Consider the following 17,963-nt stretch of genomic DNA (forward strand, 5'->3'; position numbering starts at 1 on the left):
ACTATGGAACCAACCTAGATGTCCTTCAGTAGATGAATGGATAAAGAAAATGTGGTATATATATATTCAGCTTTAAAGGAGAATGAAAATTATGGCATTCGCCAGTAAATAGAGTTGGAGAATATCATGCTAAGCAAAATAAGCCAATCCCCAAAAAACAAAGGCCGAATGTTTTCTCTAATATGAGGATGCTAATTCACAATAAGGCAGAGGGCACTAGAGAAAATAGCGTTATTTTAGATTAGGTAGAGGGAAGTGAAGGGAGGAGAGGGGAGGGGATATGGGGATAGGAAAGATAGTAAAATGAAAAAGACATTATTACTTACATTATTACAGACATTATGACCAATGTGATTCTACAACATGTACACACAGAAAATTGAGAAGTTATATCCCATCTGTGTATGATATATCAAAGTGCATAGATGCATTCTACTGTCATGTATAACTAATTAAAACAAATAAAAAATTAAAAAGGTAAAAAAAATAATAGAAGGAAGGTCAGAAGAGTAAGTGGCTGGGGAAGGAAAGGTACTGGGGAAGGAGACTGAATGAATTATGTGCATATATAAATATGGCATAATAAATTACACTGTTACATATGATTGTAATGCACCAATAAATTTTTTAGAGTACATAAAAAGAGGAGAATTATATTTATTTAATTAGTACCTTAATAATTTAAATGGCCAGCTGTCCAATTTTCCCACTTATCACTAGCAATTTTAGTAGCATTCTACTTCTGTGTGTTTGATTCAGTGGAATCATTGTGCGATTTTTATGATACATCTATTAGTTTAATTAGAATTTTTTCCTTTTAGTGAGCTGTATTTAGTCTTCAAGAGTGTGTATGTGTTATACACAAGTAGTGGTTAATTAAAATTACTTTATTGACGTGATAGTTATGTAACAAAGAAGTATTTTTCCAGCCTTGTTCAAAAACTGATCAGGATAAACTTGCAAGGAAATATTGGAAATTTGACTTAATTGTAAATTAGAGTAACAGGTCTAAAATGCTCTTACATTTGTACTAATTTGCATATATTAGCATTTAAGTAGACATAAAATTGGGAGACTTTTAGTTGTTCAAAAATAGTTGTATAATATAGTTTTTAAAGCTCTGTTTACAATAGGGAAACATGGCCCCCTTTAGATCTAAGCTTTATTTAGATTCATGCAAGATTCTTCATGTAATTTTGGTTTCAAAATAAGGTGACCAATCCAGATAAAGAATAAGATTCATTTATTCTTTACACTGGGTTTCATCAAGCTCATCTGATCTTTCGCTTTGATTTTTTAGAGTTTACTTCGCACTTCACAAAGTTTTTCTCCTGCGTTGGGTGAAGTTGTAGATCATCTGTGATTTCTGAGCAAAACGTCATTCTGAATAGAAAACATAAAACAAACAGCATTAAGTTTTAGATGGTACTTATTGAAGTGGTTCCTCCTTTATCAAATGCTGCTCAAGTTGGGTAATGCTTGTGATGTACTTTCTTCTACTGTGTGGGATCAATGTCACGGAGCACTTTGTTCAATGCTCACCATGCTGTGGCTGTTCTCTAGGTTCCAGCCTCTTCCCTCCCTCCTCTCTTCCCTTCTTCAATACAGCAGGGGTGTGCACCAGTGCAAATTGCAGGGCAAGGCACTCAGAATTACCATGGTGAACAGCCACCACAACAGAGGAATGACTCTCTAGTTAAGAGAATGTCGGGAGGGAGAACGCTCAGAAGTAGCATTGCTCCAAAGGGCCAAAAAGTCATGCAAGAACAGTTAAGAGAAGCAGTTTAATTTTCTGAGATTGATCATGTGGAGAAATCTGTTGGCAGACCACAGAGTATGCTCTTAGTAATTGCCAGGATTTTGCATCCCAGGGAGATAAAATCTCCGAGTGCGGTTGTATATGGGACCCAAGGGGCATAAATCTGCCATGTGCCGGCTCCTGGCAGTGAAACCTGAGGCTGAAAGAGGTGTGGAGTGCAGAGGTTAGAAGTCTGTTTTCCATCTCCACGAAAGACAAGCCAAAGAGAGAAATGGGCTTCCCAACAAAGGAAAGCAGGAGGGAAGAGACAAGTTTCTCAGATACAGAAGGGCAGAGATAGGGAAGGGCCTGGGGAAGCACAGAATTGTCCTGTCACAGAGAATACAGAAAAGCATTGTTGCCATGGCAAAATGTGTTGGGCTTCTCTTTCCTCTGCAAAGAAGGCTGTAGGAGCAGCTGGACCACCCTTCCTTTTCTTTACTCCCCACTCCCGGCCCTAATCCATTTTTGTCCCTGGGGATTTTGGGGCTAGGAGAGATGATAAATCACATGGGCTGCATTGCTTAATGGTAGTCTATTTGTTCCCATTAGAATTTCTTAGGGCTCTTTTTTAAAAAAATGCAATCTGTGTCCTTTCCAAGATCACAGTGAGTCAAAAACCCCGAAGGCAGGACCAGGAATTGTGCATATTTAATAAGCTTCCCAGTGATTCTTTGGCATTTAAGATTTGAAAGGTATCACCACCGAGAGAGAGAGGGGAGAGAGAGAGAGAGAGAGAGAGAGAGAGAGAGAGAGAGAGAGAGAGAGGGAGAGGTGTAAATTGAAATTGTTGAAAGCAACAACAAACAAGAAATGTATCTACTAGCAGCACCTTGGACCAGCAACACTGACTTCACCTGGTGATCCATCTGGACAATGAAGTTTGAGAAGCTCTAGGCTGGTGAGAACATGCTCAAACTCCAGAGGGAGGTACCTGTTAACCATGGGTGTCAGGAAGAGGCTGGACAAATCGTCAGAAGACCTCAGTACAAATCCTTACTCTTCCAGCTGTAGCTGTGTGACCTGGGAATGGCATTTCACCTTCCTGAGTATCCACTCTCTGTCATTAGGCATCATCATGCCCACTGCATTCACTAAAGGTGCTGCTGAACCGCAAAACTGCCTGGTACATGTGGGTGCTAAATACGTTAGTTACAAGGAGGTAGCACCGGTCCTCACCTTTGCTGCGTTTCTCCGGCTTTAACTCTGATGGTCTTCAGAACAAGGCCTGAGTAGTGGGGCTTTGTGCCCCATGGGATGATGGTCTGGACTGTGTTCCAGATGTTGGCCCACACAGCGCTATTTTCCCACTTGAACCTGATCATGATCAGCTCACCAATGTCCAAATCCAACGTGATGAGAAAGGAATAGGTTTTATTACTAATAATTCCTTCACCCCTGAAGATGCAAAAGAAACCAGACTGTTAGTTTGGTTGTAACAGTGAAATGATGCTTAGGGCTCATTCAGGATGCGTCAAGTGGCCTGAAGGACTTGTGGCTTAATGGAGATGGCAATAGGCATGGCAGATAGTATAGTTGGGAAAATCACATTATTCTCTGAATTAACATATTAAAAATCCTGCTACCATGAATCTAGTTAACTTTCTGTAGCGCGAAAGGAAGAAATCTGGGAAGACAGTGTGGCTTCAGCAGTGGTCTCTGGACAGTGTAGCTCTATGTGGATGATGAATGCAGACACCCACACCATATTCTTCTCTCCCCAGCAATGTTCTCCTCTCCCCATACAAATGGAAACATCTTTTAAAGCAACAAAGCATAACAGTAATAGCAAAATCAAATAGAAAAAGCATGCACCAATTTAGAGCAAGATTTAGATGCAGACTTTGAGGCATCATTAGCAGCTTTATTCACTAATCTCTAAGACATTAAGATATCCCAACATTGACAGAGCAGCTAGATGCTCTTTTCACCATTGAGAACAATCCCCTGGGGGAGAGACGATATACAGTGCCGAGGTAATGCTGGATTTAGGGTGATGCAGATGGATGGCATGGCTCATTCTAGCTCTTCTGTGGTCTGTTGTGTATATATGGGAGTCCCCCCATCCTGCTTGGCCATCAACATCCTAAGGGGGTCCTCTCTTTCTCTGTGGCAGAGCACCACGTCCTTGATGAATGACTGAATCAGTGTGCCCTCCAGAGACCCAAGCCTTGGGGCAATCTTCAGCAATCTGAGGCCTATCCCTGGAGTGGGTGAGGGCTACTGTCATTTCTAAGGGAAGTCCATGACCAGAGTCAAGATGCCAGAAAAAAAAAAAAACAGCTTTGTGCATTCTGACTAATGAATTGGGGAGTCTCTAAGTGAGGCCCAGTGAGGCTGCTGGTGGTGTCGCGTGCAGTGAATAGCAGGTCGAAGGACAGACATGTGGTGGGGACGGGCACTATGGGCTTATTGAGACTGGAAATTTGCACTAAATTGAATGATATGATTTCATTTCTGGGCTATGCCTTCCAGAACTCACCATAGGGTGTTCTGGGCCTTCTTTTGGATACCTGCTCCACCCCTTGCCACTGCTCCTTGTCTGGATCTGCCTCTTTCACTGCACATTCCTGGGGGGTTACCTCTGGCTTCCCTCTTAGCTCACAGGACATTAGCAGGGTAACATATACAAGCAGAGGAGGGCCTCAAGGGACTAGGTTGGGTGAATGTCATATTGGACAGGGTATTTGGAGCTGCCATAATGTGAAGAGAAGAGAAACTTGTGTCTGGCTTGATCCTTGAAAAGCAAAGTCCATCCAGATCATGTGAGAAAAACAGGCGTGTCACCCCCACAGCAGGCTGGAGGGCACCTCATACTCACAGAGTGATGGGAATTTTCTGCCTTTCCTCTTTTGTTCCGAGGAGCGACATGGTGAAAGTTGGTTCTACTGGTTTCTCAATTTGGTTGATGAACTGGATCTTGAACTGGTAATGATAAACTAGTGAAAGAGAGAGAGAGAGTGTATATTTGTAGCGGAGAGGTTAAGCAAGACGTTTTAACTTTTAAAAATCTCATATTTCCTAAAATTTAAAAATGCTAAAAAGTTTGGATTTATAGATTGCAAATGTTGATGATGTTTTTCCCCCGAAAGGTAGAGTTGTGAATGCTTTTTATCTTCTTCTCTGTTTATCCTAAATTTCTGCACAGGACTTATATTGTATTTACAATATAGTAATGATAAGGGGTTGGGGGTGTAGTTCAGTGGTAAAGTGCTTGCCTAATATGCATGAGACCCTGGGCTCAATCCCCAGCACTACAAAACGAAAAGATAAAAGGTAAGTATTGCCCAACAAAAAATTGCAGAGTCCAGGAGTATAATATTTGGCATTCTCATTGATTTCTGGATGCAAGTCTGCTAGAATATTTTATGTCATTGGCCAGAGTCCCTGATAAAGGCAATATGAAAGAAAACACACTGCTATTTTACACTTTTTTAGGGGGGAGGTGGTACCAGGGATTGAACTCAGGGGCACTCAACCACTGAGCCACATCACCAGCCTATTTTTATTTTATTTAGAGACCTGGTTTCACTGAGTTGCTTAGCACCTTGATTTTGCTGAGGCTGGCTTTGAACTTGCGATCCTTCTGCATCAGCCTCCTGAGCTGCTGGGATTACAGGTGTGTACCACCATGCCCAGTCTGTTTTACAGTTTTGTGTCTGTCTGATGATGGGGCAGAACCCAACTAAGAAATGTAGGCCCTAATGACCACATCTGTGTATTCTGGGCACTTCCTGGCCATGCTCTGTGGGGTTCAACGGGCATGCTTCCCAACAGAAACAAACAACTCTAGTTCTAAAACCTGGGCTTACGGTTGTCTGTCTTACCAACTTGCTGTCCAGTATGTCCTTCCACTAGGTTGTTGAAAGAGGGTCATTTATTTCATTCTTTCTTATCTAAAGACAGTCTATATTTAATTAACAAAAGCAAATAGTTTACTAGAAGACAGTCATCGCTAAATACTAGCTGCTGCATTGTCCCAGGTACTCCTCGTGACAAGCCTGTGTGTGGGCATTGTTATTATTGTCTCTATTTTATGAATAAGAAAACTGGGGCTCAGAAAGGATGAAGTGGCTTGCTCAAGGTCACATAGCAAAGTCTGAGCTCATAACTGCCCTTAACCTATTGGAAGTCTCAAGGGGCCCTGGGTTAGCCTGTATCATCATTCCAACCAGCTGTGGGAGTTCCCCCCTCCCTCCCTCCCTCCCTCCATCCCTTCTTCCTTCCTTCCCTCCCCTCCTTCCTTCCTTTCTCCTTTCCCTTTCCACTGTAATTGGCTGTGGGACTATTTCAAAATCACACCATTTAGACTTGGCACAGTGGTGCATGCCTGCAATCTCAGCTGCTTGGGAAACTGAGGTGGCAGGATTGTAAATTCAAGGCCAGTCTGGGCAACTTACCTAGGGGTGTAGCTCAGTGGTAGAGCACCCCTGGGCTCAATCCCCAGTACCACAAATAGGAAAAAAAATCCCACTTTATTTTCAAATAGCTGATCAGTACTTGGCCTTTGTCTTACTGTCTCCATAGACTGCTTGTCACCAGTGTTCCAGCTCCAAGATGGCCACAGGTTTAGTATGACATGTCAACTCTATTTGTTAGTGGTGACTGCCTGGAGCTCTAGTTTGAGATGGATTCTGAAGCCATGTCCACTCTTAGGAAGTGGGGCAAAGGATAGGAGATTTATGGTGTGCTTACGTATATTTGCCTTTCCAATTCTAGAGAAAGATTAACCCACCAATCCTAATATGATGCTTTGCATATAGGAGGTGCTTAATAAACTTTTGTGGCATAAGCTAGCAGTTTGCTTGGCAGCGATGTATCAGGATGTGTACTAACTTTGAGCAAGATGGAAATTATTTCCGAGGATTTAACAGCTGAGCTTCCAGCTTTGTGGTAGATTCCTTTTGGAAAGCTTAGATTATGGTAACCAGCCCCTTGACCGTCCCTCCCTTATCCCTAGCATGTGGAGTCACGTCATCTTGGCAGCCACACAAGCCTGGCAGTGCTATTTCCAGCACACTGGCTCTGTCTTGGGGTGCAAACGTTGCTGGGCCTCTAGACGCTTTACCCAATCCTACCCTTGGGCATAAACTATCTTCCTGTTTGGATTTTGTGGCAGATTTGCTCATGCGCCTACAGATGCTATCTCTAGGTTTACTTAAGGGGCTGTTTCTGAAGTATCAAGTGTTTATTTATGTTGATAACAAGTACCAACCACTAAGAGTTTATTTGTACGCCATGAGCATTACGCTGAGAAAAGAGCTAGCCTGGGTAATGTCTGGCACCCAGCACGGAGCCCTGGACAAGTAAGTGCTCAAATTCTTGAGCCTGAACAAAGTAGCCTAATGACTCAAGATGTCACCAAAGGCTGGGGCAAGAAATAAGAGAGATGCTGAGAGGCCACATGCCAGGAAAGGCCCCTGAACCCTGGGGGAGGCCTTCATCCCAGAAGCCTCTGGAGAGGTCTTACACCATTCGGGGGTCAAGGAACAAGAGAACAGTGTAATAAGTTGAACTCGGACAAAAGGAAAGGACCTTCCAAGCTATAGGTGTCAGGGTGGAACCCGGTAGGCTGTGGACACAACCTGGTGGGAAGACTGGCTTCAAAAGGAGGCAGGGCATATTCCAGAGCACTCAAGGACCCCATAAACATAGGCCTTCAATTAAGTCTAATAAATATACACGTTGGAAGTCTACTGTGTGCTCAGCCCAGTGCTATTGGGCTATTGGAGATGAACAACTGACACTGTATAATTGGTAGTAAGTATAACAATGTGGGCTCTTATATATATGTATTTACTTTTTGCCAGATGCTTTGCATCTGTTATCTCATTTAACCCCCACAACAACTGACACTATCTTATTTCATTTTAGAGGACACTGAAGCACTGAGAGGTTAAGTGCCTTTTTGAAGATCACACAGTTAATTATAAGCAGCATAACTGGGAAGTAAACCCAGGCAGCCTAGTTGCAGAACTTGAACTTTAAAATGTCTATACCCAGGACCAATAGTTTTATATCCCCTAAAGAAAAAGTTGAATGTGAAAAGAGATATAAATTTAAAAATGTCATAACAATTATTTATTTTAAAATATATCAGAACACCCTAAATATTCAGTCATAGAGGAATGGCTATGAACTGATAATGACCATTCTTTTTTTTTTTTTTTTTTTTTTTTTTGAGATGGGGTCTTGCTATGTTGCCCAGGCTGGCTCCAAACTCCTGGGCTCAAGCTGTCCTCCTACCTCAGCCTACCAAATAGCTAGGACTAGAGGCACATGCCACCACACCTAACTAATAGTGACAATTTTGATAATGACCATTTAGTATTTTACTATGTCACAGATACAGAGCTAAATGCCTCACATGATTATCTCACTTCTCTTTATAACACTTTATAAGATGCTCACTTTATCTTCTCTCCCACGTCATTTTACAAAGTTAGGTCACTAGCCTACTGTCATGTGGCTAGTAACGGGTAATGCTGTGATCAGAAGTTAGTCTGCTGATTCTGAGTTCATAATGCCCAACCGTGTGATTTACGCTTATGAAACCATTAAAAGGTATTTTTGGTATGATTTCAATGCTTATGAAAAAAATTTAAAAAAGAACACCTCCCCCCAAAAGCCCCACCAGGATATGAAATTGCATTATCTAGTATGAGACCAACCCTACAAACAATGCATAGTAGCAGGGATATTCACAAAAATACTAACCACACTTAGCCCTGGAGAGGGCAGAGAGGCAATTTTTATTCTCTTTATGCTTTTCTGCAAGATTCGTATTTTCTACAAAAGGCATATATTTTAACTAGAATCTTACTGGGAAAAGAACGAGCTTTTTAAAAAAATCTTTAAAAAAAAATAGCAAGAGACCTAGATGCTACTGTGTCTTGGCCTTGAAGGAACTTGCAGCCAGGGGACAGAGTCACTCTTGGGACCCTGCTACCTTCTGCCTTGTCTCAGGGGAGACAGTCTTGGGGTCACATCATGGTATCTCCACAATGCACAGCATTCATGAGGCATCCAAGGGGTACTTAATGGGATCTTTGTGTGACAAACCTCAGAGGATGTAGACTGCATCCCAGATCCTAATTGTAAACAGGAAGAGCATAAAACAGCTTCTGTTTGCTGAGATTCTACTATGCATCAGGTTACATACTAAGCAATTTACCTACCTCATTTTAGGTCCTTATAATGAAACCAGTGGTGACATGCTGGCCAGTCCGCATTTCCTACCTCTACCCAGACATCCACTCTCCACCCAACTCTGAGCCCCAGAATGATGTGACCTTGTCAACTGTGTCTCCTGGTTCCCTTCCCAACTGGTTTCTGGTTGGGTTTGGCCACTGGGGAGGGCAGAGGAGAGAAGGGAAGGATCTCTTCTCTGCTCCCTCCTGCTTTGGGGCCTGACTGGGCAGTGGCTGTCCCCAGGATTAGCAGCAGCCCCTCCCCCACAGCTTGGGCTCTCCGGGGGGCCAGTCCCTTCCCTGCTTCTTCCATCCTGCTGCTGGATTCAAGGTGTGGCAAGAGCCCTTGCTGATTTTCCTGATACCTTCCTGGCCTCTCCCACTTGGGCTTTCTGCTGGCCCAAGGGAACGAAGTGCTGTTTGCTGTTGAGACTGATACCAGGCTAATGATCCTGGGGAATGACAGACAAGGAAGCCGTCTGAAGTGCAGTGGAATTTGAAGCCAGGTATCTGACTAATTCTGAAAAACCCTTCCCATTTCTCCTGGGTGTTTGGTTCTGCAAACTAAGCCTGCCCTTTGAAAGCTTGGCCCTGAAGGAAAGCTGCCTTCAAACCTGCCTCCAAAGAAGCTGCCAAGACAGAGTGCCTGCTCCGAGCTTTGACATCCCTCCTGGGCCAGCCCTGCAGTGGAGCCCACCCTCCTGTCTCCTGAATGTCTAGCCCTGAGTAGGGATCAATGTCTCATATCCCTGTATTGGAGATGTGCTTTTGTCTTCCCATTTTCTTAAATCCATGAGTAGAAGATCAGTTTCCCCATCAGAGGTGTTGTGGTGCCACGATTCTGGGAGAAGATGCTTGTTTAAAACCTGGGAGTCGGGATCAGATGGTTACCAAGGCCCTGGATTGTCACCCTAGCATCAGGCCCATGCAGCAGGTCTGAACATACAAAGGTGTGTGAACTCTGAGGAGTCTGGGTAAACATGTATCCGCAGAGCTCACAAAGGAACCTGTGTTTTCAGGGGCATTCCTGAACAGCTCCACATCTGCATGGTGAATCCCGTGTCACTACCATGCGAGGACAGTCACAGAAATCTTGAACTATAATAAACTTTTTTTTTTTTTTTATGTGAAAGGACCTTTCCTACTGAGAGCTAATTATTTGTTCTTATTTGAATTAGTGTAAGCGTTTTTCTCTTTTTTTAAAAAGAAGTTACCATCTTCTGCTTCCTCACCCCCACACCAGAAAACAACAACAACAACAACAACAAAAAACCACACTGATGCTCTTGCAAAGATTAAGGACAGAAGTGTGAATAATTTCTCTCACTTTGCCTTATGACATGTTTAGTTAGGATGTAAAAAAAAAATGATCTGGGGAAAACACTTTTGATCCTTGGCTGCAAAGAGACAAGTCCAACACAGGCCAAGTTCTGGCAGAAGAAATTATTTCAGGTCTTGCACATGAAGGCATGAAAGAGTCCGTTGACTGTGAATGAGATCAGGCAACTCCATCTGGAGCAGAGATGTGAGACCTCCAGAGAGCCTCCTCACCAGGAAAAATCCTGGATCTAATCCACGTGGACCCCTCCAGCGTCACTTCATAAAGAAAAAATTGAATTTCTTTTCACATGGCAGCTACTGTGAGCATCAGGTTGTGGAATTTATGAAAAAAGAATGCTTTGCTTCTTTTTTCTCACAGAAAAAAAAAAAAAGATCTGAATCATTAGATATTGGCTCTGGGAGATCTTATGCCTCTCGTTGCAGACATCAAAGAGGACTCTCCCCCCTCAGCGTATGGATTTTCTCTAGGAGAGACGGTAGAAATGAGTGCCTTTGTGTTTCCTGAAGCACCAAGGATTTATTACTAGAATTGAAATGCTTCTGACTTCGGGAAGCTGATGATCAGAGGACCGAGGCCCTGGGCTGGTGAGGTCTGGAGTGTGGCTGCAGGAGGCAGGCATGCTGGAGGGGCTGAGCAGGCCGGGTGAAGGAGAAGCACAAGGACCTGTGGTGGTCACGTTAGGACTTGCAGCACTGTCCCATTCGCACAAAATCCCTGATGTCACAGGACTGGATGCTTGCCCCTCCCCGGTGCTTCTTGAGGGATGGTGATAAGAGTCCTCAACTGAGAGATGGAGCCCAGGGTTGGAATCTTCTCTGCCGCCTGCTATTTTATGGTCTTGTGCACATACAGCTTCTCTGGAGCTCAATTTGCCCATCTGTGAAATAGGGATGAAAAGCTCTCTCACAGGGTTGTGAGGATGTGACAAATGGCTATGCAAAGGTGCCCGCCTTCCAGAAGGTGTTCGCTTGTGTCACCTACTTCCTCCCCAAGTTGCACTTTGGCTAGTTGTCATCTCACCAACCAGTGCAACAGAGTGCTCTCCTCAGCTGGAGGAGGCCCAGGGCACAGTGAGAAAGTTCTGGCAAAACAGACCCAGGGGAAGAACCCAGGGAGTCAGAAAGAAGGAGTGTAGGAAGAGACCGATTACTCAGTGGAACAACTGAAGAGTGTGAGGTCACTCAGCAAACAGGCCTGGGTCCTCCACTTAGGAGTGAAAGGAGCAAGGGCATGGCACCTGGACCGGATGCGATTAGTTGCTTGTCGCTCCTGGGTTGTGTGACCTTGGAAGGATGATCTAACCTCTCTGAAACCTACCTTATTCTTGGGAAAATTTAGCATGCCCCACCCCCACCTCTGTCTCTGTGAGGATCAAATGATAACTGAGCTAGTTCACGCTGCGCATCTAGCGTGGTGCCTGGGCAGAGTGCCCCCTGTTAGTGACACTTCCTTGCCCTCCACCCTGTTACCTCCTCCCACTGCGCTGAGAGTGGCATTAGTCCAGACACTTGCTAAGCAGAGTTTACCCAGTGCAGATTAGTGCCCCACCCCCTGCTGAAAAACAGGCTCCCAAACTGGTCGAGTTTCCTCCCGAGGGAATGAGAATGGAAGTAGGCGATAAATTGCCTCGTTTCACCGTTTCACGCGGAGACGGTTTCCCAGTTCTCTTTCGCTACGGCTGCTGTACTCTCGAGGGTGTTTACCGGATGGTGGTAGAAAATAGATCCTTTGATGGTTTTGTGGAAACATCTTGGGAAAGAGGGGAATGCAGGCCAACTTAGTCATCCTTTGTGAAACTACAATCAGGAGGCGATGTTTATTTTGCCCAACCAGACCCTGTGCTAAAATATAGAGTACAATTAGATGTCCTCAGAAAATACAGATAGTGGTTTCTCTGCTTTGTGAAGGATCCACAAGGAGTCATCGACATGCTGGAGATGGCCAGTGGAACCGGTTTGCGGCCCAAGTAGGAGATGATTGTGGCTATGATGGGTGGAGAATGGTGTAGTTATGTGGCTCAGATTAGAGGCTGCATGCCGGCATGGTGGAGAACTTTCTGCAAGGATGGAAATGTTTTCTGTGCTCTGGGACTCAGCAGCTACATATTGAAAAGCGGATCCTCTGACTGAGGAGCTGAATTTTTGGTTTCCTTTAATTTTAAGTATTTAAATAGCCCCATATGGTTAGTGGGTACGATACTTGACAACATAGCATTATACAGATGATTTCAGCATCCCCTGAGCAACTGCTTCCAAACAGGCACGTGTCACAGAGTGTCGTTTCTAGTTCCCCCAAGGCAGCTTCATGTGATCACAGAGGTGCTGCTGTCCACTGGAGAGTGAAACTAGGTGGAGCAGATTAGGACTTTGCTCACCGGAAGGATAAACAGAACTGGGGACACTGGGGGGAGTAGATGGGTGGGTGCAGAGCAGGCCCTAACTCAGAACTGGAATATCCAGCAGGAGTGACTTTGGTCCTCCTCTATAGGAAAGAGATCCTGAGAGAGTGCTAGTTGGGTCCCTGTAACCTGGCTCCTGCCTTTTACTCTTATTATCCCCTTCCTCCTCTCCCTCCCTTTCCTCCTATGCCCCTCACTCCTCCTCCTCCTCCTTCTTCTTCTTTTTTTTTTTTTTTTTGGTACTAGGGATTGAACCCAGGGGCACTTAACCACTAAGCCACATCCCCAGCCATTTTTATTTTTTGAGACAGGGTCTCACTAAGTTGTTTAGGGTCATGCTAAATTGCTGAGGCTGATTTTAACTTGCAATCCTCTTGCCTCAACCTCCTGAGTCACTGAGATTATAGGTATACACCACCATGCTTGGCTCCTACTTCCTTCTTTTTTTTTTGGGGGGGGGGCGGGGAGGGGCATTCCACCACTGAGCCACATCCCCACCCTACTTTGTATTTTATTTAGAGATAGGGTCTCACTGAGTTGCTTAGCACCTTGCTGTTGCTAAGGCTAACTTTGAACTTTTGAGCCTCCTGTCTCAGCCTCCTGCACTGCTGGGATTAAAGGCATGTGCCACTACACCAGCTTCACTTCCTTCTTTTGTTACCTGTTTCTCCTCCCTACTTCCAAGCCCCCAGGAAATGTCCTCTGGTTGGGCCAAGCCCCTATTAAGATAAAGTTCTCAGTTCATTCCATGAAGGTGAAAAATTGCCTCATTTCTTTCTATTGACAGGAAGTAGAAAGCACTCCCTTACCCTTTCCTGCACAGATCAGGGACAGGTTCCTGCAGTAAAAATTGCCCAACTCTTTGGAGGCCCAGGGTCTAAATGCTGGCTCTGATAAGGATTCACTCAGTGTTCCTGCAAATGATTTGCCCTCTCTGGGTCTCCATTTCTCCATCTGTAAAATGGCTTTGATGCTGACATATGACCATGAAAGCAGATCATGATTAGTGAGAGGTTTCATCATCCAGGTGGTGAGGTCATTGAGAACAGGAGTGGGTTAACCCAAGGAATTCCCAAATGGCAGCCTATGGTGGGGGAGGTCCCCAAAGCCAGAGACCTTCCAAATGCCCTTACCTGCTCCTGAAAACTGCCTCATCCTCCAACCCTCAGAAACAGGCAGGAGGGGACCCTCTAGCCCCTCATGGGGGAAAGATGTGCCCTCAGGCCAACTGCTCCTCAAGGCCTACCTGTGGACCACAGGACTTGCTTGGTTCCAATCAGGGAAATCTGGCTGATAACCTGATTTCAGATAAACAGAGGAATTCTGTGCTTAACATATAAGTCTCTCTTGAGAGTCTGAAGTGGGATGACAAAGAAGCACTGGACTGGGAATCAGGTGGCACCGTTCCAGGCTTCATAAGCTGTGTGGCTGTGGACATTCCACCCAAATTTTACTTTTCTCCTCTTTAAAATTGGGAAATAGTTGGGTGCTGTGGTGCAAGCCTGTGAGTCCAGTGACTTGGGAGGCTGAGACAGGAGGATCACAAGTTCAAAGCCAGCCTTACCAATTTAGCAAGGTCCTCAGTATTTTAGAAAGACCTTATCTCTAAATAAAAAGTGACAAAGACTGGAGAAGTAGCTCAGTGGTAAAGTGCTCCGGGTTCCATCCTTGGTACCAAAATAAGTGGATAAATAGATAATTTTTTAAAATAAATGAAACTGGGGAATAACTAGCCCTACCGGCCTGGCTCCCTGCTGTGAGAGCCACAAGTATTCCAAGGTAGTGCGTACTGTTTGTATAAAATGCTGAGCTAGTGCCAAGTTCCAGTCCCCTCCCCCACAGTATCTGCATAGTCATAAAGGAAGGGCACACCACCAAGTCCTTCTCCCAGCCCCACTGTGGAGAGTGCGCTGTGAAACTGGAAGATGCAAAATCACTCCTGAGCTGTTTTAAGGATTAGGCAGAAATGTTGATGGCAACAGATGGCTTGTTCCCTCCAGGAGGATTTGAGTGTTTCTCTGCTGGCCTCTGCTCAGGCTCAGGAAGTGGCCACAGCCCTTTCCTGTTCAACCCAGAGCACGGCAGCAGGGCCTCCCTTTTTGCCTGAGGTTAGGGATCTGGCTGGAAAACACTGGAAGCTGAATCATGTCCTAGGAGAACCACCATATGGTAAGAATATCTGTAAGAAGGTGGATTCCAACCTAAGGGGTAGAAATGAGGAGTTGAAAATGCAGTTGAGAACCCTGTTTCTTCATGGGGGTCCTGAGTGGAGTGGAAGAACCGAGTTCAGGACCCTCCAGGTCCTTGGACAATGAGAGAGAGCTGTGTGGTCCAGGTGACTGCTGGGAACCTTCCACACGGAACATTCCAGGAACATGAAAATGGACAAAGAGACCAAGGATTGCTCTAGAAATAATCAAGGTTTCTCCACCTGGTCCTTGGCAGCAAGGTGGCCATTCTTGGAAAAGGAGAAAGCTTGTCATGCTGCTGCCTAAAGCGTGCACAGCCTCCACGACACTAGAGCACAGAGCTGAAGGAACCTAAAGAACAGAGCGGAGGGAGTTTCTGAGCCTTGCAGACCAGGGATCCGGGAGGCACTCACCTTTGAAGGGGGACTGGGCTCTGGTCACAAGGAAGAGCTTCTTGCTCTTGCTGTGCCGCTCCTGGCGGATGTGGTAGCCCAGTGTGTTGCAGCGACCCTTCTTGCAGCTCAGGCACAGGCCCTGGCTGAAGCTGTCCATGTCACTGCACTGGTAGGCCGTGCTCTGCATGTGGTCGTGCAGCAAGGAGTCGATGAAGAGGTGCACCGACCGCTCGTGGGCACACTTTATGGTCTGGGAGATGGCTGGAACCCAGAGCAAGAAGAACATTGTTACCTCTGAACTCCAAGGGACCCCCAACTCAAAGAGACATCTTGTTTCTCAGCCCACAGAAGATTACTAGTAGCATCCTGCAGGGTAGGGGTAAGATTGCTGAGGTTGGCTCTCTGACATCAGCAGGAGGTAAGAACAGCCAAACACTAAAGAGAGTAGACCCCTCTCAGCCGTTTAGTATCAGGGAAAAATCCTCGGCACACAGTCAGTGTTTTCATATGCACCCCACATCACTGGGAAAAGTCAGATTATTTAAGAAAGCAGAGTAGCTTAACTTATTTTAGAGATATTTCTCAAATGGTTAAAAATGCCCAGATGCAGGGGCCTGGAGTGGGTGAGCTGGCTCAGGTTGTGAGGACTGCCTCTCTCCCTCTCTCTCTTCCTTTTTAATTAGAACTTTATGGTTACACATAGTAGTTGGGTTCATCCCGACAAACTCAAACATCATGGAAATCCATTTCAGTTCATGATCCCCCCTTTTCCCTCCCTGTCCCCTCCCCTCTCCTCTTCTCCTTCCTGTACTCTACTAGACTGCCTCTTCTTTTAATAAAGGCAGATCAGTGAGGCACTCCTGTGGCATGCTAATAACTGAGGCCCTTCCTATAATGGCTGCCTCATGTCCCAAAGTGGCCATTGCATCCCCTGGGTCTGTAAAGCCAGCAATGGGACTGGATTAAGATGTGCCATGGCAGGCCTGTAAATGTTGTTAAAGGGTCCATCTCAGCTACTTGGGAGGCTGAGGCAGAAGGATCATGAGTTTGAGCAACCACTTTAGTGAAACCCCATCTCAAAAAAAAAAAAAAAAAAAAAAAAAAAGGGAGGGGTCTGGGGGATGTAGTTCAATGATAAAGCACCTGCCTAACATGAATGAGGCCCTGGTTTTAACCCCAGCACTGGAAGAAGAAAACAAAACAAAACAAAACACAACACAAAACAAAAAGACATGTCCCAGTCACCAATCACCAGGACTGAAGAGGTCTAATACTCCCAAAGCAAACTTACTAGTTTTATCTTCCATGCATTTTTTTGAACATGGAAATAATAATATTTATTCTCAATAAACCAACAACATCCCCTCATTAAAGCATCTATTGAGCATCTAACTTTAAGTTGTAGAATTGTCTAGTGAACCTCTAGGATCATGGGCTGTATTGAGCCCAACAGGATTTATCTGCTTTATTGGGCTGTTAACTATCAGCTATAGGTTGGGAGGAATCTATTAAAAATTAAGAGATTCTTTCATGAATTTTGATCTTAAAAAAAAATAACTTTCCAAATCTTAACCTAACTTGTAGTGAATTATTCTTAAGGAATATTAGGAATCACCACAAGACATGTAAAATACCTAAAGGTCTACATATAAAGGTCACAGGTGACTTTGCCACAAGCCATGTTTCCAAGCATTTCAAGGCTTAAACCAAAATTGTTCATCTCAGGTTTGGGTCACCAATGGATGCATTTGTTGTGCATTTACCAGGAGGCAGGTCTGTGCTGCTGCCTTCCACTCACCCACTCCCTGCATCTTCCCAGTAGTATCTTGGGGCATCTGCTGTCAATGGGGATACTGAGCCTCAAAGACATTGACTGCTTGCTAAGGTGGTGCACACTTGTATTTCCAGCTTCTCAGGAGGCTGAGGCAGGAAGATTGCCAAGTTCCAGGCCAGCCTGAGCAACTTAGTGAGACCCTGTCTCAAAATAAAGTTAAAAGGGGGCTGGGGATGTGGCTCAAGCGGTAGCGCGCTCGCCTGGCATGCGTGCGGCCCGGGTTCGATCCTCAGCACCACATACAAACAAAGATGTTGTGTCCACCAATAACTAAAAAGAAATAAATATTTAAAAAAAAATAAAGTTAAAAGAACTGAGGAAGTAGCTCAGTGGTAGAGCACTTGCCTAGTATGTGCTAGGCCCTGAGTTCAATCCCCAGCACCAGAAGAGAGAAGAAAAAGACATTCAATAACTCATTGGAGCTCACCCAGCCAGGAGGTGGTGAGGGTGGGGAAGGCAATTGTTCTGTTATGCTCTGTTCAGGAGTGGCTGGGAGAACTGCCCTGGAATAGGAACGCTTTCAAACACAGGGGTGGAGACAACTGAGTCCCCCTCCAAAGTCTGGCAAGCAGTGTATGTATACTTGATTATATCACTTTGAAGTTTAGCACAAAAGAGAAAATGGCAGTGATTGGTCAGAGATGTGTTTATCAGGCATGCAGTTATTAAACCGTACCCTGTGGTCTGTGTTAAGCTTGGAAAAGGTGGCAACGTGGGAGGAGGGCTAGGCTGTCAGCAGGAACCACTGGTGACCGGAGGGGTGGTGACCAGGGGAGATGGAAGCAATGATAAGGGGAAGTTCCCAAAAAGCTCTCTG

General features: G+C 45.0%; 1 protein-coding gene across 1 annotated transcript in view; it reads right to left on the reverse strand.

The window, feature by feature from the left end:
• Positions 1–1,271: 1,271 nt before the first annotated feature.
• Positions 1,272–17,963, reverse strand: part of LIPC (lipase C, hepatic type) — a gene marked incomplete at both ends in the record, with an annotated part of 130,367 nt that continues 113,675 nt past the window's right edge. The window contains 4 exons of the mRNA XM_081291974.1: positions 1,272–1,383; positions 2,978–3,196; positions 4,620–4,737; positions 15,331–15,573. Coding sequence (XP_081148100.1) covers positions 1,272–1,383; positions 2,978–3,196; positions 4,620–4,737; positions 15,331–15,573 — 692 coding nt within the window. The remainder of the gene's footprint in view (positions 1,384–2,977; positions 3,197–4,619; positions 4,738–15,330; positions 15,574–17,963) is intronic.

This window comes from Spermophilus citellus (genome assembly GCF_964194105.1).
Source record: "Spermophilus citellus genome assembly, chromosome: 4".
NCBI lineage: Eukaryota > Metazoa > Chordata > Mammalia > Rodentia > Sciuridae > Spermophilus > Spermophilus citellus.